Here is a 17774-nt window from a genome sequence, read left to right on the forward strand (position 1 = left end):
AGTATTGCTACAATAACTGTGTCATCTCTATGAAAGACTGTTTGTTGCTGGCGACTTTCCCCCCCATGAAGTTTCTGTTAAGTTGATAGTGACATTCAGGGCCTGTTTCAGACTGCAGATTGATACGTGAGACCAAGGACAGACTGTTATTTGAGATGAGGGTGGATTATCTCACCAGACAGTTGCTGCTCCACTTTGGGATATTAATACTGTACAAGAGAACAGAATTGCTGGCCAGCAGTTGTGCTGACTGACCCCCCCTACATGTGTTGCGCTAAGTTCTCTGGAGCTGCCTTGGACTTATTTGACCCTAACCCCCTCCCTACTTTAACAGGCTATCTGAAACCTAATGCTTTCTCTGGTTTTGCTCATCACACTCTCAAATCCAGACAGGTCAGAGGTCTGTTCAACACAGACCTCCCTTTCGGGCCTTCTTCCCTCGGCCGGTTCAGACGAGGCTGAACCCAGTCTACAGTTAAAGTCTTGTCTCAACTTTATCTTTGGTCAGTGTCAGTCCAGATCTGGATTACCTCAACTTCTACGACATGGCAAGCCTTCAGCACATTCTTGATGTGCAAGAGAGAGACATGCACAAGAGAGAGAGAGAAATACAGCTTGTAGAGGGTTATGATTACCTTTCGCCTGTTTTCTAGAGAGCCAGAGCAAGCTCCTCAGAGGCTGCATCTGACAGAACTAGTGCCCCCCCCCCCCGATATAAACATTTGGTTCACTAACTTTGGAATGGATTTTAGGTTTGCAACATGGACAGAGAGCTGCCTTGAACAAGAGAGACTGTGGTGAAAAAGATATTGTGACATTACACCAAATATCAACCACTTGGTTAAAAGCCTGTCCTTAAAGATGACCCTGACCTTCTAAACACCACCAAGACTGAAGTGGTGACATGGTCACCACAACCACTACCATAGATGTACTGTACAGAAAAATATGGGGTGTATGACGGTGCACTCCTCCCCCTATCAACCACACACATCAACCACACACTCCTACGCTTTCTAGTAAAGCCGGAGGTTTTTCACTTTGAGTGTGTGCCAGACATGTGCTTCCATGACGGAGGGACGTCATAGAGGCCTGTACATAAAATCCATTATCAGGGCCAGATAAGCAGGGCTCTCCCAGAAGCTCACTGATGCTGACCTTTTGCGGCGAGCTACCCTGGCGTTCTAAGGCAGCAGGCATGGCACCGGCAGAGGGGAGTGGGGGAATGGAAAGGTAACCCATCACGGGCGATGCTCTCTAAGGCCCCACTTCTCGGAATCAGCCATGACCCAAGGGAAATGAATGTGGCAGGACGATGCATTTTCCATACCCAATTATTCTGTTGACATCATGCTAGTGTTACAGTAATTTAATTAAATAAAGTTGGGGGTGGTAGGTGACTGTGTGCATGTGTGAAAAAGAGATTAGATATTACATGTCTATGGACTAGTAGAGGGAGCATTGCACTCCGATCTATGCTTGCATGTGGGCTTGTCATTCGGACCCCAAAATCTGTCCCTCTGCGAACCCTCACATTAATCTACGACTAATAAAACCCAGAACGATCCACTGCTACTTTTGACACTGCCAGAGGGCACTGTGGGTTATGTGTGGTTACTATGATGTCACTACAGTCTGACCGTTTTATGCACCGACCACCAAGCAGTTCACACAGTGTCCCCTAACTGGCTGATGTATTTACCATGGAGGGAGGCCAGAATTAACATACACTTTTCACCTTCTCTGTGTAATTACTGCCACCCCTTGACCCGAGCACCCAAGCCTTCTAGGAAACTGTGAAGAAGCAGAGCGTTTTATCTCTCCAGTTTGGCCAGTTATTAGCAATTTTTACAACATCATTCAGCCATTTGGTGTGTCTTAAACTGATGTCATTCTGCTCCCAAATAGGATTTCTCTAGAATTAGCATGTTACCACTCTGTTGGAGGACAAATGGGTTTTGTGATGTGCATGCCCGCCACCAGCCAACGCAAGAAGATTGGCCAGGATAAGCTCCACCAGACCTCTACCCAGATCTCTCTCATTAAATAGTTGAATATTGTTGCAGTTGGAAACAGTAATCCAGATTTGACTGGATAACAAGGATTTAATCATGGTTTTAACTGAAGCCCCCCCCCCCCCACTTCCCTCCTCTCCTGTATGAGAAATTGTGTCTGTTCTACATGATTAGCTGCAATTTCTTTTGTGTTTTATTACATTGTGCATCGAAGATTTAGCACTTTCTAATGAGGAAATGTGCACTTCCCAATGCATTCATTTCTTTTTTTTTCCAAAAAGACTGAATAGTTTGAAACAGTTTCCAAATTCATACTGGACTCAGTTGCCTTTTCATTGATTGAATCTGCATGTTTTCATTTCAAAACACTTCTTGTCCAAGGTCTACCCATGAACTTTACACTTGTATTCTCCTTCCATCCAACAACACTGTAATCCCATCCCACAATTGGGCCGTTCTCTCTCTCACACACACACAATTGTTTTTACGCTGTCTTGAAAGATTATTTTTCTTTCCCCTCGCCAAAGGCGTTGTTCTTCATTCTTTAACCAAATGCTTTTTTTCCCCAGAATGGAAAGTTGCATGAAAAGGGGCTTTGGAAATTGAGGGAGTCTAAGTAAGTCAAAGTGTGAGCTTGTTGTGCCAGTCAAGCATCGCAGATGTGAGGATATACACTTGGAGGCACCTTCACCTGGAGTGGAGTGTGTGTAAAGGCCGAATTATACTTCTCCGACTCCGTTACGGACAGGCGGACGGACGGAGTCGGACGGATTGGTTGAATTTATAGTACTCCGAAGGCTGTGGGTGCTGAAAACAATTCACCGCCAGAAGAGTAGGTGGCGCAACGTTTTTTTGTAAGTCGTCGTCGAGTGTTTATTTACCTAGGTTATCGAGAAGTCGGAGCAAATGTACAAATTAGCCGTTTTATCAATAAAATACGCACATTTTCAGCAACTACACTGCCCACTTCTCGTCACATTTGAATTCAGATGCTGATTTACATGTACTGTTTAGCTGAAATATGAATTGTAAAAACGTACATTAATGGCGGTCAAAGGATTCTGTTTGTCCTGTTTATCACGGCAACCCCGCCCCCGCCCCTGACGCAAGCGGTTCTTAATACGGACCAATCACAGCCAAGGGGTATCCGTAAAATGACGGATGGACAAACGGATAGTCAGGAAAATCAGGAGGTGCACGTAGAGCTCTCCGAGGGGCTCGGAGAGGGAATTCCTCGTCGGAGAGGGCGTTCCCTGTGTCCGTCTCCGTAAAAACGGAGAAGTATAAATCGGCGGTGGACGGGTCAGGCTTACAAATGTGTCCTGTCCCACAGTGCTCCCCCCCCCCCCTCCAGTGGTGGAGGAAGTAAGTTTGGTACTTAAGTAAAAGTACAAGTACCCTAAGTAAAAATACTACATCAACAATTCTACTTAAGTAAAAAGTACTTAGCTTTAAATTTACTTTAAGTATTAAAAGTAAAAGTACTCACCCAATGGGTTGTCTCTCAATGTCTATGCTGTGCCTTTTTGATAACAAATGCAGATATAGCTACTGGTAATACTTATGCCTCTACAGATGTCACTACTAGTAATAATTATAAGCAACAACATGTGTTTATTGGAAAGATTGGTGTACTTATTGTGCTTAACCTCCTGTAATACTGTTCACACTCTAACTTACAATTCTGCGGATGACAAGTTATCTACCAGGGATTATCTGCAAAGTTAATACCATTAAGCCAACCAATAAAGACAACATGTTATATCTTTAAATCTTTTATTTAATTGGAAACGTGTAAAAAAAAAAAAAAATGCATTTCGCTAGATAATAGTATAATATCATGTCATTAACCAAATTAAATATAAATTAATATTCAAAAGTCAGGGACATTAACTTAGCATAGCAAGATTTCCGCTTACCTTGACATGCTTCTTAAAATTATAAGGCGAATTCTTGAAGTCTAACAACTTTTTTTGAGGGAGACAGGAAACGTATTGAAACCTCCACGAGTCACTCTTGGGGCCTTTGAACTCGAACATGTCTTTTAAATAGGGCCAAGGGTGGCTCATATCAGAGGGCTCAGTTGAGGCTGACTCTGGATCCATGTTGAATAGGCAGTTAGTCAGGCTGTCTGTTGAATGTTTAGGCAAAACAGGCAAGGCTACCGCTAGTGCTGCTGCCAAACGCGCACTCTGCTATCATTGGAGCTGATAGAGCCACCTGATTGGTTTAAACTTCCAAAACAGCAACGCAATCCATATTTTTGTGTTGGCAACATTTTGGCGAAACTGTGTTCATAAAATGTAACGAGTAACAACACATATTGTAGAAATGTAGTGGAGTGAAAGTGTAGATAATAGCTGCAAAATGTAATGGAGTAAAAGTAAAAAGTATGCACTATTATTTTTACTTAAGTAAAGTACAGATACGTAAAAATGTACTTAAGTACAGTAATGAAGTAAAAATACTTAGTTACATTCCACCACTGCCCCCCTCCCCTTCCTTCATAAGGCCTCATCAAATGGGGATGAAAGGAGCAACATTCCATTTGTAGTGAAAAAGCAAAGACCGTTATGAATTTGTTATTTCAGAGTTGCCTGTCAGGCAGTGAAATGTTTTAGGTTGTGGAAAGCAGACTCGGGGGTTTAATAAAACCTTACAGTGTTGCTTTGTCTCACAGTGGCAGCTTGTGAGAGGGAGTGAACTGTGGGATGCGTCGTGTAGACACCAGTCACTAAAGACTTACGACAGCTCTCAAATACCTCCTGTCATAACTCCTGAACAATTGAAAAGCCATATAAAAATACACCATATATAAATATGGTGTATTTTATAAACTGAGGACAGAGACAGTTTACTTGTGTATAGAATATAGTATTTTATTAGGCTTAAGCATGTTTGGGCATGCTCACACTGACGACCCAAGTATTGATGCACATACTGTACACACATACTGTACACACACACTGTACACATACACACACACTCAAACGGACTCTCCCAACTCCCATCCATACTAAGTATTGACTTTTTCAGTGTTGGTCAAGTTACTTGGAAATAGTAAGTAATTACTGATTACTCCTCCAAGAAAGTAATCCAGTTACTTTACTGACTGCTTATTTTCAAGAGTAATAAGTTACTTTAAAAATTACTTTAATTAGTTACTTTTCAAAAACATGATGCACAACCTGAATACACTGTAAAGCAATAGACCTTTCAGCCTAATTCAATTCTTTCTGCATATTCCATCATATAAAATGGAATCAAATTAAACAGTCTCTTTTTCATTTTTTTGTGGCTGCATCAATACGATAAGCCCATCATTAGTAAAGTTAAATTAAATAGCGATATCATCCAGTTCTGTGTTAATTTATTTTGCCACCATAACGTCAGCGTTGCCCTCTGCCCCCAGTCACATGACATTGTTTGTATTCTCACGCCGGTGCACTGCGAGTGAAGCTCGAAGGTAAAACCAGAGCCTATTTAAGGCTATATTAGACATTCTCTGGTAAAAACCCTTCCACTTCAATGAATAGTATATTGACGTATAATCATGCTACGTTACATGAACCAAAGCTAAGAAATAGCCTATGTAGCAGCAGCAGGCTAACGTAGCTACGTTATGTCCAGTCTTACATTATTGTGCGAAGAGAGAGGCTCAGGTTTTGCCTGACATGAATCATGCTAGAAAGTGACTGCGGCGGGCGGCCGTTACAGCGATAGACCCTCCCAGGGGCGGAGCAAGGGATGTGTCTCAGGGGGGGCGGAAACTGATTGGGGGGCCCCCTGTTATTAATATTTTGCAGTGCAATAAAATATAACAATAAAAAGTAACCAATAGCAACCTCTATTGTGAACAGCACATATTAGCCTATAATAAATGTGTTCAGTCATCATAGCCCATAATGTGCGAACAAAATGTAGGCCAGTTGGCTCGCATTCAGCATTCATTAGAATCTCTCACACACAGTATACTGTAGGCCTACACAAATCCATGCATAAAATGGGTTTAATGATCTGTCCATTTACCAAATAAATGATATTCAAATTCAACAAAGAGGTCATAAGCCCCCCAAAATGAAGATAAAGACAGTAGCCTATAGTCATCCTAACAGTGACAACTTATAATAAACAAACATAGGCCTATATAACAATTCTTTCAGCAATAATTTGGGTCGAGCTACACACGCGAACCAAGCTCCCATGAAAAAAACGAGTGCGCAACACACACGCGTGACGCACACTGCAGTAGGCCACCTACAGCCAGCATGCTACAGTTAAACTCAAATTCCATTAGACTATAATCATTTTCTTTTCCGAACTGACATGTATTGGGATATTCAAAACCAGCAAACTCATAGCCTACACACAGGTCAAAACACAAACACATTATTTAACTTTAGTTTTACAAAGGCAGAATATAGGCTATGCGGACATGAAACATAGGCCACAACAAATGCCCTTGCCTATTTAAATCATCATCTGTCTGTTCTTATCGTTAGCAAATCTGGCGATTACTTTGTTAATGTCAATCTCGACGTCCTCTCGATGCCAGTGGCGGTTCTACATTGAATTACACCCAGGGCGAGACGCCCTTCGCAAAAAAAACAAAAATGTGCAGGAACTTTAGGCCTATATTTATAATATTATGAATTGTCCGTTCCATTTGGGAGACCCAGTCAGATGAGCTGTCTGTCCCTCTCCCCTTTTTTCACACAGCTTCTGTGCACGGCACCTTCTCAGCAAGCAGGGGTGCCTGCAGCTGCCTGAAGGGGTGCCAATTTGCCAATTCCCCACACAGTGAAATTATAGAAAAGAGAAAACCGCTTTGCGGCGCAGAGATTTTTATTTATTTATTTTATGCTCGTGCACCCCCCACGTGACATGAAAAAATGCCGCCCCGGCGGCTGCCCGGTCCGCCCGTGCCTAAAACCGCCCCTGCTCGATGCACAGCAGTGCTAAGTTGGACAGACGCTCCTCTCCCATGCTTGATTGCAAGAAACTCTTTCAGACGGCTGAACGTCCTCTCTGCCATAGAACTGCTTATCGGAATTGTCAAGTAAATGCGATAGAGAATGGCAAGGTTGGGGAAAGCACGGTCCATGTCGTTGTCAATGAGAAATGGTAGGATGCTGTGTGTGTTTAGTTCATGTTTTTCCATGCTCAGCTCACGGTACATAGTAGCCTACGAAATCAGCAGCATCAGGGTGACAAAAATATTTCGGAAAATGTAGGCCTATATATATTTAGTAAAAGTGTCTACCATGGATACAATCAACGTTTTGTTGCAAAGAGAAATTATAAAAAAAAAAAAAAAAACATAGATCGGGGGCACTTTTAGTTCACTTTTGATATACTTTTAAGAAGTATGCTTAGAAAATAGTTCACTTTTGATATACTTTTAAGAAGTATAGTTAGAAAATAGTTCACTTTTGATATACTTATAAGAAGTATACTTAGAAAATAGTTCACTTTTGATGTACTTATAATAAGTATACTTAAAAACAAAAAATTGTATACATTTCTTCTGGAGTAGGATGTAGGCTACGTTTCCTTTATTATACAGCAAAAACAGTCAAAAAACTTTTAAAGTACATTAAAATACTCTTACACGATACTAATAATTATCAATTGGAGTATTAATGGAAAAACGAAAAAACTACTTGAAAAAGTAGCAGACAGAAGGGTTGCATTATGCATTTGAAGGTTATACTGTCAAACTGACTTAAGAACGAAATAACAACGTGAAAAAATGGCTGGTCAATTCCCATGATGGAAGGCGGTAAATAGTGTGAAAATGTGCTGATAAATGTGCAGTTTGTTCGAAATACAAATGTAACTTCATGAATTTAGTTTTTTTATTGTGTCTGCTTAGAATGTAGTGTTTTGTTGCTTGGTAAATTGTCATTGTTGTGCTGGTTTACCATTGTAACCATGGGGGTGTTCCATCAACGTCGCTAACGCAAGTCGCGCTTAAGGCCGCAATATGCTTCTGCGTCTCCGTTTACGGATGGGCGGGCGCACGGATACGCACGGATACGGATGGATAGACTGCGTTTATGGTTCTCCGTAGGCTGTGGGTGCTGAACAATTCACCGCCAGAAGAGTAGGTGGCGCAACGGTTTTTTGTAAATCGTCGTGGAGTGTTTATTTACCTAGGTTATCGAGAAGTCGGAGCAAATTTACAAATTAGCCGTTTCATCAATAAAATACGCACATTTTCAGCAACTACACTGCCCATTTCTCGTCACATTTTAATTCAGATGCTGATTTACATGTACTGTTTAGCTGAAATATGAATTGTAAAAACTTACAGCAATGGCGGTCAAAGGATTCTGTTCGTCCTGTTTATCCCGGCAACCCCGCCCCTGATGCAAGCGATTCTTAATACTGACCAATCACAGCCAAGGGGGTCTCCGTAGCTCAAGACGAACACAGCAGTAGTCTAGTACTGTACCGTAGTAGTACAATTTACCGGAGCAGCTTCTCCACACAGGGCTATATCGCACTTTTCGTTGTTACTGACAATGATCGCTACCAGTGAGCTTTTTATGAAAGCGATTTTCCACTAAATAAATGTCAAGCTTATTTACGTTTTTGGGGGCATATTTTCAGTTAGAAGATGGTACTGTTTGAATCGCGATTCCATCTTCTACTGCCGGGTAACGTCGTAGAATAATCTTCAAAGGTTTTTTTTTATTAATGAATGAATGCAATGAGTAGGCTAAATGCCTGAAAATATCATGAGAAGGGAAAAACTTAAAATGACGTTTAAGTCATAGAGATTAGGTCAATTTTTACACCGGTCTGACAAATGTATTCGTTTTGATTCAACGATGAGGCTGCCTCTTGCAGGGGAAATGAGAAGACATCTATTTCATTCTACACTTCACTCGTATTTTCAGTTGTAAATGAGCAGCAAATGCTTTTAAATCTATGTAATCTTTATAAATAATAAGTATGCATTTTTATATAAAATATACAGAAATATCAGTTGTAAAAATGTCATTCAAAAACGGACCCCTGTGCAACCGACGCAAGCAAGCACACCCTACAATTTCCCCAGAAATTGTACCCTCTCTAGTTATATTACACGTGCATATTTAATCCAAATCCAATTATTACTATTCTGGCTGACAGTGTATGGACAGCTGCCCCATATTTCCAGATTTCCAATTAACATAGTATGCCTCCACAGATCCAGAGGGGGCTTGGACAGTGGCAGACTGGCTGTTTGAAGGTCAGGGGCAGAAAAATGAAAAGGGCTGCTACTGCACAACATGGGCTCTCACCAGTGTAACAATGGGAATGGGACGACACCCCAAGTGTCGTCACAGCCTCACTTTGGGAAAGCATGCCCTAGTGGGCACATTGTAGGGGAGACTGTTGGGCACAGCATCTATTCGTCTTCTTTGGAAAGGGCACCATTTGGGACACTGTCATGTTGGGGTAGCATAAAGGGCACTTCATAACAGAACCCTTTTCCATTGGAAGTAGGGGCACGGGAACAGTCAAATATAGACCATTGTAAGGGCACCTTATAGGGTACTGCATCACATTTTCTCTACTATAAAGGAACTCATTAAGACATGTTTTGAAATTTATAGAGGGCACGCTATCATTTATTGCGTTAAGGGGCACCCTGGGCACTCAAGCATATTTCACAATGTGAATGGCAGACAGTAGGGCACTTGGTCTCATTTTTGCCACTCTAGAGAGCATTTTAGAAACGCTTTTTCAACCATGGGAGCACCAGACAGTCATCCCCTGAGTCTTCCAGTGGGCCTGGATACATCCATGGGGACAGTATATTGCACCTATAATATTGGGGAAGCCAGAATGAGAGGTAATATAGAGGCTTGTCAACATATAGGCTACTTTAAACAATTAAAATACAATTATACAATTGAATAAAAAGTCTGTTTTGGAGCAAGGTATACCTTTCATATTTCCTGGCATAGTTGCCCATTCAAAAATGTCCCACATGCAAAGACACACAGAGATGCAGACAGACTGAACAGTGTCAAGGCTTGGCTACAGTGAGTTTGCTTCCTTGTGTGTGATTCCAGCAGACTACATAGTTTAGGCCTACCTACATAGACTGCAGTCTACTACTCTCCTTTCCACTATTATAGTGTACTACTCTCCTTTCTATTACTTTCTTCAAAGGATGGTAGGCTGCTCTTGTGTTCATTGCCATCCTTAAGAGTTGCTAAAGTGTTATTTTATATATATATTTATGTATTTATTTTTTTAAGAATGACAATTAAATCTATCTAGATAAACTATGCTGGGCCTGCTGAACCTATACTTCTTCCACAGATACTGGTCAGGGAAGCATTACTTCTGTCTCTGAAGACCCTTGGGGCTGGTGGGATAATCGCTCTTTGTATAATCTGAGCACCTTCATCCACCACAGGGTTGTCAAAGAATGGATACGCCAATTGATTGTAACTTGCTTAGACGCTTTGCTTAGTTTCTAAGGCCTCATGTCAATAACCAATGGCTTTTGAAAACAGTTAAAGTGACATTATTTTTTAACTTGTTTATTTAAATTCATATATTTTCTGGAGATGAAGTAAACACGTAAATCGTTAATGTCTGCACTTCAAAAAGTTTGAATTTACGTTTCCGAACACGGACTAAAGTGCTTTGCGCGCAGGAATTTACTGGACGGAACTGTCTTTTGAGATTCTGTTTCCGCCTGTTTGAAATTATTTGCAACACATTTTAGTTTAGCTTTACTTTTAGCCTGACACGGATCAGGCTAGTTCCGAAGTATAAGTTACCTTGGTTACGTAGCTAGAACTCGAATAAGCACCTTAAAGGTGACATGACATGCTGTTTTTGGATGCTTTTATATAGGCCTTAGTGGTCCCCTAATACTGTATCAGAAGTCTCTTTCCCGAAATTCAGCCTTGGTGCAGAATTACAGCCACTACTAGCAGTCCCACAAGGAGCTTTCCTCAGAACGCGCTGTTTTGGTGTCTGTAGCTTTAAATGCTAATGAGGAGCGGAGGGGCGGCACCATGCGCTAATGTTTACAATAGATTTATCGCAATGGCTGTCGCCCCGTTGCTGTAAGATGCCTTGAATTTGCCCATTCTCATCTGATAACCCTGGTTTGCAGAGGTACAGTCATTTCAATGAGGGGAAAGGCGGATATCGCGCGCGCCATAACACCAACAGCAGAACGGTTATCCAAATAACAAAGAAGTGTACAACACTCCTGTTACAGCATGTGTATTCACACACATACTTGATGCTATCTACCTTTCCATTAGCGACAGTAACTCAGCTGTTAGCTTCAGAGTTAATGTTACAGCCACATTCTAAGGGTAGCAAGCTAGGTAACCATACAGTAAAGCTACAAAATGATATAGCGTTAGTTAACTTACTTGTCCGAGGTTAGTAGCTGGACGAAGGAGAGTTAGTACTGATCCAGAATTTAATTTCAGCAAGGCCAGTTTTGTATTAGCTCAAATTGAAGAAACAGTCGTGGCTGAAGTGTTTGGCGCAGACATACAAAACAAATGCGCCTACAACAGAAGTTGTGTAGGCGCATTTCCAGAGAAAATAAAATTAAGATACTGGGTCTTCAGAGGCTCGGATGAAGGAAATGTAAAAATATTTTTGTTTTCCTTTGTACATCCAAACCGAGCAAATGTAATGCTTCGTTCATTTGCAAGCCATGATGTCTCTCGAGGATAAAAACACTTGCACGGTCGTAACTCAGTTTCTTATGGGCGGGCCAGATTCTCTGGGCGGGCAAAGCAGAGAGAGGGGAGGTAACCTTCCTCCTTGTGACGTCACAAGGAGGAGATTTTCAAACAGAGCAATTGAGCCTTCATTTTCTCAAAGGTGGAGAAGAACACCCGCTTCTTTCAACTAATAATAGGTGTCATTTTGAGAGGGCCCCCGTTCTCGTCAAGTGATGCACGATCGGTGGCGTTGGAGGGGCCCCTAAACATATAAATATTATAGTAAATCATAGTAAATGGACATTTATTACGTTTACTTCTTTAAGTACTTACATTAATTGAAATGCACTTGAAAGTATTCCAAAGTATATTTTGAAGTACTTTAGGAAGTATGCTTCATAAACTAAAAGTGCACTACACAGGCTACTTTACAGTATTCAAAAGTAAACTTCAAATACACTAAGTCTACTTTAAAGTGTACTAAATGACCTAAAAAGTGGGCCAATTAAATTTACTTAGTACAAAAATAGTATATAAATAAGAACACTGCTAGTATACTTTAGGTACCATGATAATAGTATACTTTTTATACTTAAGTATACTTACAAATTAAACTTGAAGTATACTTCTTTTTTGTAAGGGTATAAATTGTACAAGTCCTCCTTGTGCATTGGAGTGCAGAGGGAGCTGATCATAAGCTTAGGATTTTTTATTGAGACTTCTGTTTACATTCGTCTGCAGCCATTTTTACCGCTTCCTTACTGCTGCTAGAGCCTCTAGGTTTTACCTTCTCACTCGAAAAGTTCCTATCCTGTCCAACTTTTAACAAACAATTCGCTGGAACATAGAAATGAAGTTCCGCAAACCAGTTTGAGTCACTGCTTGATTAGATTTATTTGGATTAATTTGTGTTTTATAAGCAGCAGGCTTTGTTAGCAACAAACAAAATGTTTCAGAATTAGGCACTGATATTGGGCACCCAAATCCATGAATCTGTGAATCTCGTCTTCATAGGGCATTTCGGAAGAGCACCAAAGAGAAGGTGATTCCATCTGTGTAAGTGCTCATCAACCCAGTGACCTCCGTCCAGCCCCTGCCCTCCTCCGGTCTGTCGGCCACACGGCAGCTCTCGCCGGGGCCGCTAAAGGACGCCTCGTTTTAGACACGGCAGTCAGTCCTCGTTATTGCATGCCTGTGATTCTAAAAGAGGTGGTGTGGGAGGGGGGAGGACACCTAGACCAACCCCCCCCCCCCCCCCCCCACGGTGGAGCATGTAGTATTTTCAGTATTTGTCTTGTTGATGTGTGTCAGTGGTGCCCTATCCTCCCCCTGTCCCTGCTTGGTTTTCATCAGGCCCCTTGAGGGAGGGGGGGCTGCGTGCTCACCCCCAGGCTCCGGACGCTCTGCCTGGGGAGTTCGCTGATGAGCACCAGTGGAGGCAGAACAGAGGGTCAGGCAGCACAGCTGGGAGGGGAAACACAGCGCAGAGGAGAGCTGGGCTTAGTCAGGAAGGCCGACTCAGCAGTATCCCCATGAGTCGTGGGGGACAGAGAGAGATAGAGGTGGATCCTGGTGCTAGAAGCCAGGGATAAGCCCATCAGAGTGAGTTTTATGCTGAGTTAGTTTTGTGGAAATATGATATACAGTATATTACAGTACAGGTCAGTATGTGATGGGGACAAACTAGAAGCATAACACGCTTCCTCCAAGCCCACAGACACAAACTGTTTAAAGCTCACGTACAAATCAATTGGACAAATAAACCACCCAGCCGTTTGGAAGTGGTCGTAGGAGGGATTTTGTGAGAAAACCAAACAAAAATTTGACTTAGAATGTTTGCACTGAGACAAATGGTGCCAGTCTCTCTTGCTACAGGTTGAACACCCCTCGTACTGATTGCTGAGAGCTCTGTAGCAGCATGGTCCTTCACCACTCCAAAATTGGGTGTGAAGTCTGCGCGTGAGTCAGTGATTGACTTTTAGATAAAGGGTTCTGTCATGGTCCTTAAGTGGCAGAGCACTCAGGGCAGCAGCCAGCTATCTGTCACTTCACCCTCAGGCTATAGGCTTGAACATTCAGTATTGGATTTCAGGGGTCCATAATCGACTAGACCTCCTCAGGTCTACAGATGGTTTGATACCTTTCAACAGTCCAACCAGCAAATAATAGCATGGGAATGAGTGGAGTTGCACTGGGCAGAACAAGGCCTCAACAAGCAGAAGTGGAATCCACCTAGGCCCACCCTGGACGCCCTATTGTTATCACCCCTACACAAGCAGCTCACACTTCACTGTCTTCTCTGGAGGAAATATGCAAATCAGCTCCACCAGCTTGAGTCTAAGGGATGGTTATTGTTTCCATGGAGACAGTAATTTCTCTTCTCATCCCTTGATGTTTGAAGGCATAGATTAATGGTGTATCCAGGGGTTCTTCCCGGATGGGGTAGACTCCAGTGAACCGGTGGCCTTGGGGGGACAAAGAACCAAGGGCAAATTATGTTTGGAAAAGAAATTCATCTCGTCGGCCAGTAATTGTTAGTTGAGGACGTCCAACAAGTGAGATATGTTATTTAGCACGTTCTTCCACAGGAAATGCTGTAATTTACAATAACAGTCATTACATGTGTATGTTCTACTACTGGGCTACTAGTAGTATTAGGAATGGCAACAATATTGTTGCCATTCCTAATACAGCCAGACCCTGCACACTGCTGTTATTTCCAAGGGTGCACAATGGGAACAAGGGTCGACTATTTTAAAGTGCCTATGTTAAATCTGTCCAAGAAATAATAAAGTTTTTTTTCAATGTGAAGACTTGTTTTACAGTCCTCTGAGTTCTAAAAGATCATTTCTCTTTTTTACAGTGGAATATTTGGGAGCAACTGCGCAACAGAAGCCTATGACCAAGCCAAAACACTATGGGACCACAGTACCTGTCCTATTGGTCGGAAAACATTGGAGACCAATCAGGTTGCACCAATCACAGGTAAATTAGTCACAGTGATGACTAATGGCTTTAGACAGTTTCAGCTCCCCTCCACTTTCAGCATATTTTATTGCATTGTAGATTGAATTTGAAATGGAAATGGACAAAAAAAATATTCTAGCCCATTAATCTATACTCAATTATCTATATCGTGTGTAGTGAAAACATGTTTTTAGAAAATATTGCAAATGTATTACAAATTGAATTAATCTCAAGTATTCAGATCCTTCCTTTAGTAGTTTGTAGAAGCCCCCTTTGGCAGCAAGAGTCTTCTTGGGTACATCTTTATAATCTTTGCACACCTGAACCAGTTGATTCCATTCTTCCTACCAGATCTTCTCAGGCTCCATCAGTTTGGATGGGAAGTGTCTGGGAACATCTCCAGGTTTCTCAACAGGTGTTCTACTGGGTTTAAGTCTGGATTTTGGCTGGGCTACCCAAGGTCAGTCCCAGACTTCCGAGTCTCGAAGCCACTCCAGCACTGTCTTGGCTGCGTGCTTCAGGTCATTGTCATTCTTAAAGGTGAATCGTCACCCCAGTCTAAGGTTGCGTGCATTCTGGAGCAGGTTTTCTTCCAGGACCTCTCTGTGTATGGATACATTCATCCTTCCGTCAGTCCTGCCCATTCTCCCTGTCCCTGCCACTGAAAAGCACCCCCATGATGCTGCCATCACCATGCTTCACCGTAGGGATGGTGTTAGCCAGGTGATGAGCAGTGCCTGGTGTTCTTTAGACATAACTCTTGGAGTTCTGCGTCTGAGTAACATTTCTGTCTCGTCACATCAGAAAATCGTTTTCCTCATGCTCTTAGAGTCCTTTAACCCTTGTGCAGCCTTCGGGTCACAATGACCCAAAGGTTCACAATGACCCGAAGATAACACAAGGGTTAAATGCCGTTTGGCAAACTCCAAGCGGGATGTGATATGCTTTTACTCAAGAGTCGTTTCTTAGAGAGACCATTGGGTGGTCACCTCCCTGACCAAGTTTCCTCTTGATATTCAGTTTGGCCGGAGGGCCACATCTAGGAAGAGTCCTGGTGGTTCCAACCTTCTTCCATTTCACAACTATTGAGGCTACTGTGCTCCTGGGAACACTCAAAGCATTAGAAATTGTTTCATACCCTTGCCATGATCTATGCCTTGCCACAATATTATCACATAGGTCTACAGAGAGTCCCTTCACGACTTGGTTCTTGTCCTGACATGCGGTGTGAATTGAGGGACCTGATATACACAAGTGTGTGCCTTTGTAAACTATGTCTAATCAATTCCATTTGCCACGGGTGGACTCCAATCAAGTTCTAGACACATCTGAAGAATACGTAAAGCAAACAGGATGCACTTTATTTTGGGGGGGAGGGTCACAAAGAATCTGAATACAGTCCCATGGGAAAATGTGTCCAAACTTTTGACTGGTACTGTATGTACGAATGAATATTCATACATCATTCATTCATATTAATGATATCTAAATGATACATTTATTTGTAATTGTATTTAATTGACCAACAATCAAATGTGCTAAAAGTGAAGGGGTGTAGTATACTTCATGAAGTCACTGTATGTTATGTTATGAAGATGTGTGTCACATCAATATATGCCCACAATCCTTTCTGGCATTGTAGCAGCACATGACCAGGCAGAAAAAAAGATTTTTGCTCCCACAAAGCTGTGGTTTTGAGAGTTAATCTAAGTGTTCAATACAGCACATTTCCAACACAGAAAACAGTCCAACATGTGTTCTTCATCTGAGAAAGAGTGAGACTGGGAAACGTGATGCAGCCTGCTAAAATGTTAATGAAATGTTTGATACCTGGGATCCCTTGGCTGTGTGTGGGGAAAGAGTGCCAGACATTGATTAAAAAGAAAAGTGTGTAAGGCTGCCAGACAGACTTGAAACAAAACTTGGGTTTCCACTCTTTATTGTTGAGTCTATTCAAGATGGTGACATTTTGTGAAATAATGGCAAAAAGTAGTTTTCCTTAGATCCTTGAAAGCAAAAAAGGTATGTGCTGTTAATATTCTCTACAATCTACAGGATTATGATGTTTAAATTGATATGCTGAAATATATTTTTATTCCTCTTGCCAATGGGATGACTTCAAAAAAATCTGTCAATTTCAGGAAATCTTCTTTCCTGTCCTTCAGGATTAGGTTGATAGAGATGAGTGGCCATTTTATCTCTGCTTGTGCAACTTAGTGATGCGTTTCCTGTCTAGTTGTCCCCTTCAGAGAGAGTGGAGTAACCATGAAGTAATGGCCTTGGCCAGGACTGCTGACCCACTCTTAACTTCACTGTGTGTTAGTTTTGTGTGTGTGTGTGTGCAAGCATATACAGTCTATGTTTATCTGTCTGTTTGTGAGACTGAGATGATGTACGATTCAGTGCTACCTTCCATGACTGTAAAGCACACAGACGGCCCCTTGCAGAGTTCTGACAAGCAAGTGCTGAGAGAGTCTAGGCTTCTGTCAGGATTAATGTCAAATGAAATATAAATATAAAACTAATACCCTGAGCCTCTTGTTCTAACAGTAGTTTCAGAAGGATTTAAAACAACTCTCATTACTGGAAAACAGTGTGCCCAAACTACTGTGGGCCTGCCTTGTTCTAATTATTTAAATTATTACTGGATGAATTAGAATATATTTAACATGTTCCTCTGAATTCCCTTACACAACTTCCATTTCCTGCTCTGTCAAATGAGAGATTTATTTTCGGCCACCTTGCAGTGTGAATCTAATTTAAGGGTGACAGTAAACACTGTATATACCATGGTGTATCAACTGCCTTCTAACCCACTCTCTGTCTCTCTTTCTCTCCTTTTCTTCTCTCTCTTCTGTTTCCAGGCTCATCTTTCATCTCTGAAGGTAGTGATAGAAGTAGAAGGTGAACAGCTGGTCCTGGTGCTGCAGAAAAATGAGTAAGTGTCCCTCCATCGCTTTTGGCTAAATAAAACGCTGGCTTTGAAACAGGTCCGTTCTGAAGTACAAAGTGGTGACATATGTGGTGCCTGGGGCTAAAGCCGGGTTCGCGCCCAGTCTGTGTGACACAGAGCAGAGATGCTGGTGACAAT

At 41.9% G+C, this 17774-nt stretch overlaps 1 protein-coding gene across 2 annotated transcripts in view; it reads left to right on the forward strand.

The window, feature by feature from the left end:
• Nucleotides 1–17774, forward strand: part of LOC134031100 (disintegrin and metalloproteinase domain-containing protein 12) — a 106273-nt gene that overhangs the window by 2233 nt on the left and 86266 nt on the right. For both annotated transcript variants that reach the window (XM_062474599.1, XM_062474600.1), the window contains exons 2-3: nt 14580–14701; nt 17548–17621. In XM_062474599.1, coding sequence (XP_062330583.1) covers nt 14580–14701; nt 17548–17621 — 196 coding nt within the window. The remainder of the gene's footprint in view (nt 1–14579; nt 14702–17547; nt 17622–17774) is intronic.

This window comes from Osmerus eperlanus, chromosome 12 (genome assembly GCF_963692335.1).
Source record: "Osmerus eperlanus chromosome 12, fOsmEpe2.1, whole genome shotgun sequence".
Classification (NCBI taxonomy): Eukaryota; Metazoa; Chordata; class Actinopteri; order Osmeriformes; family Osmeridae; genus Osmerus; species Osmerus eperlanus.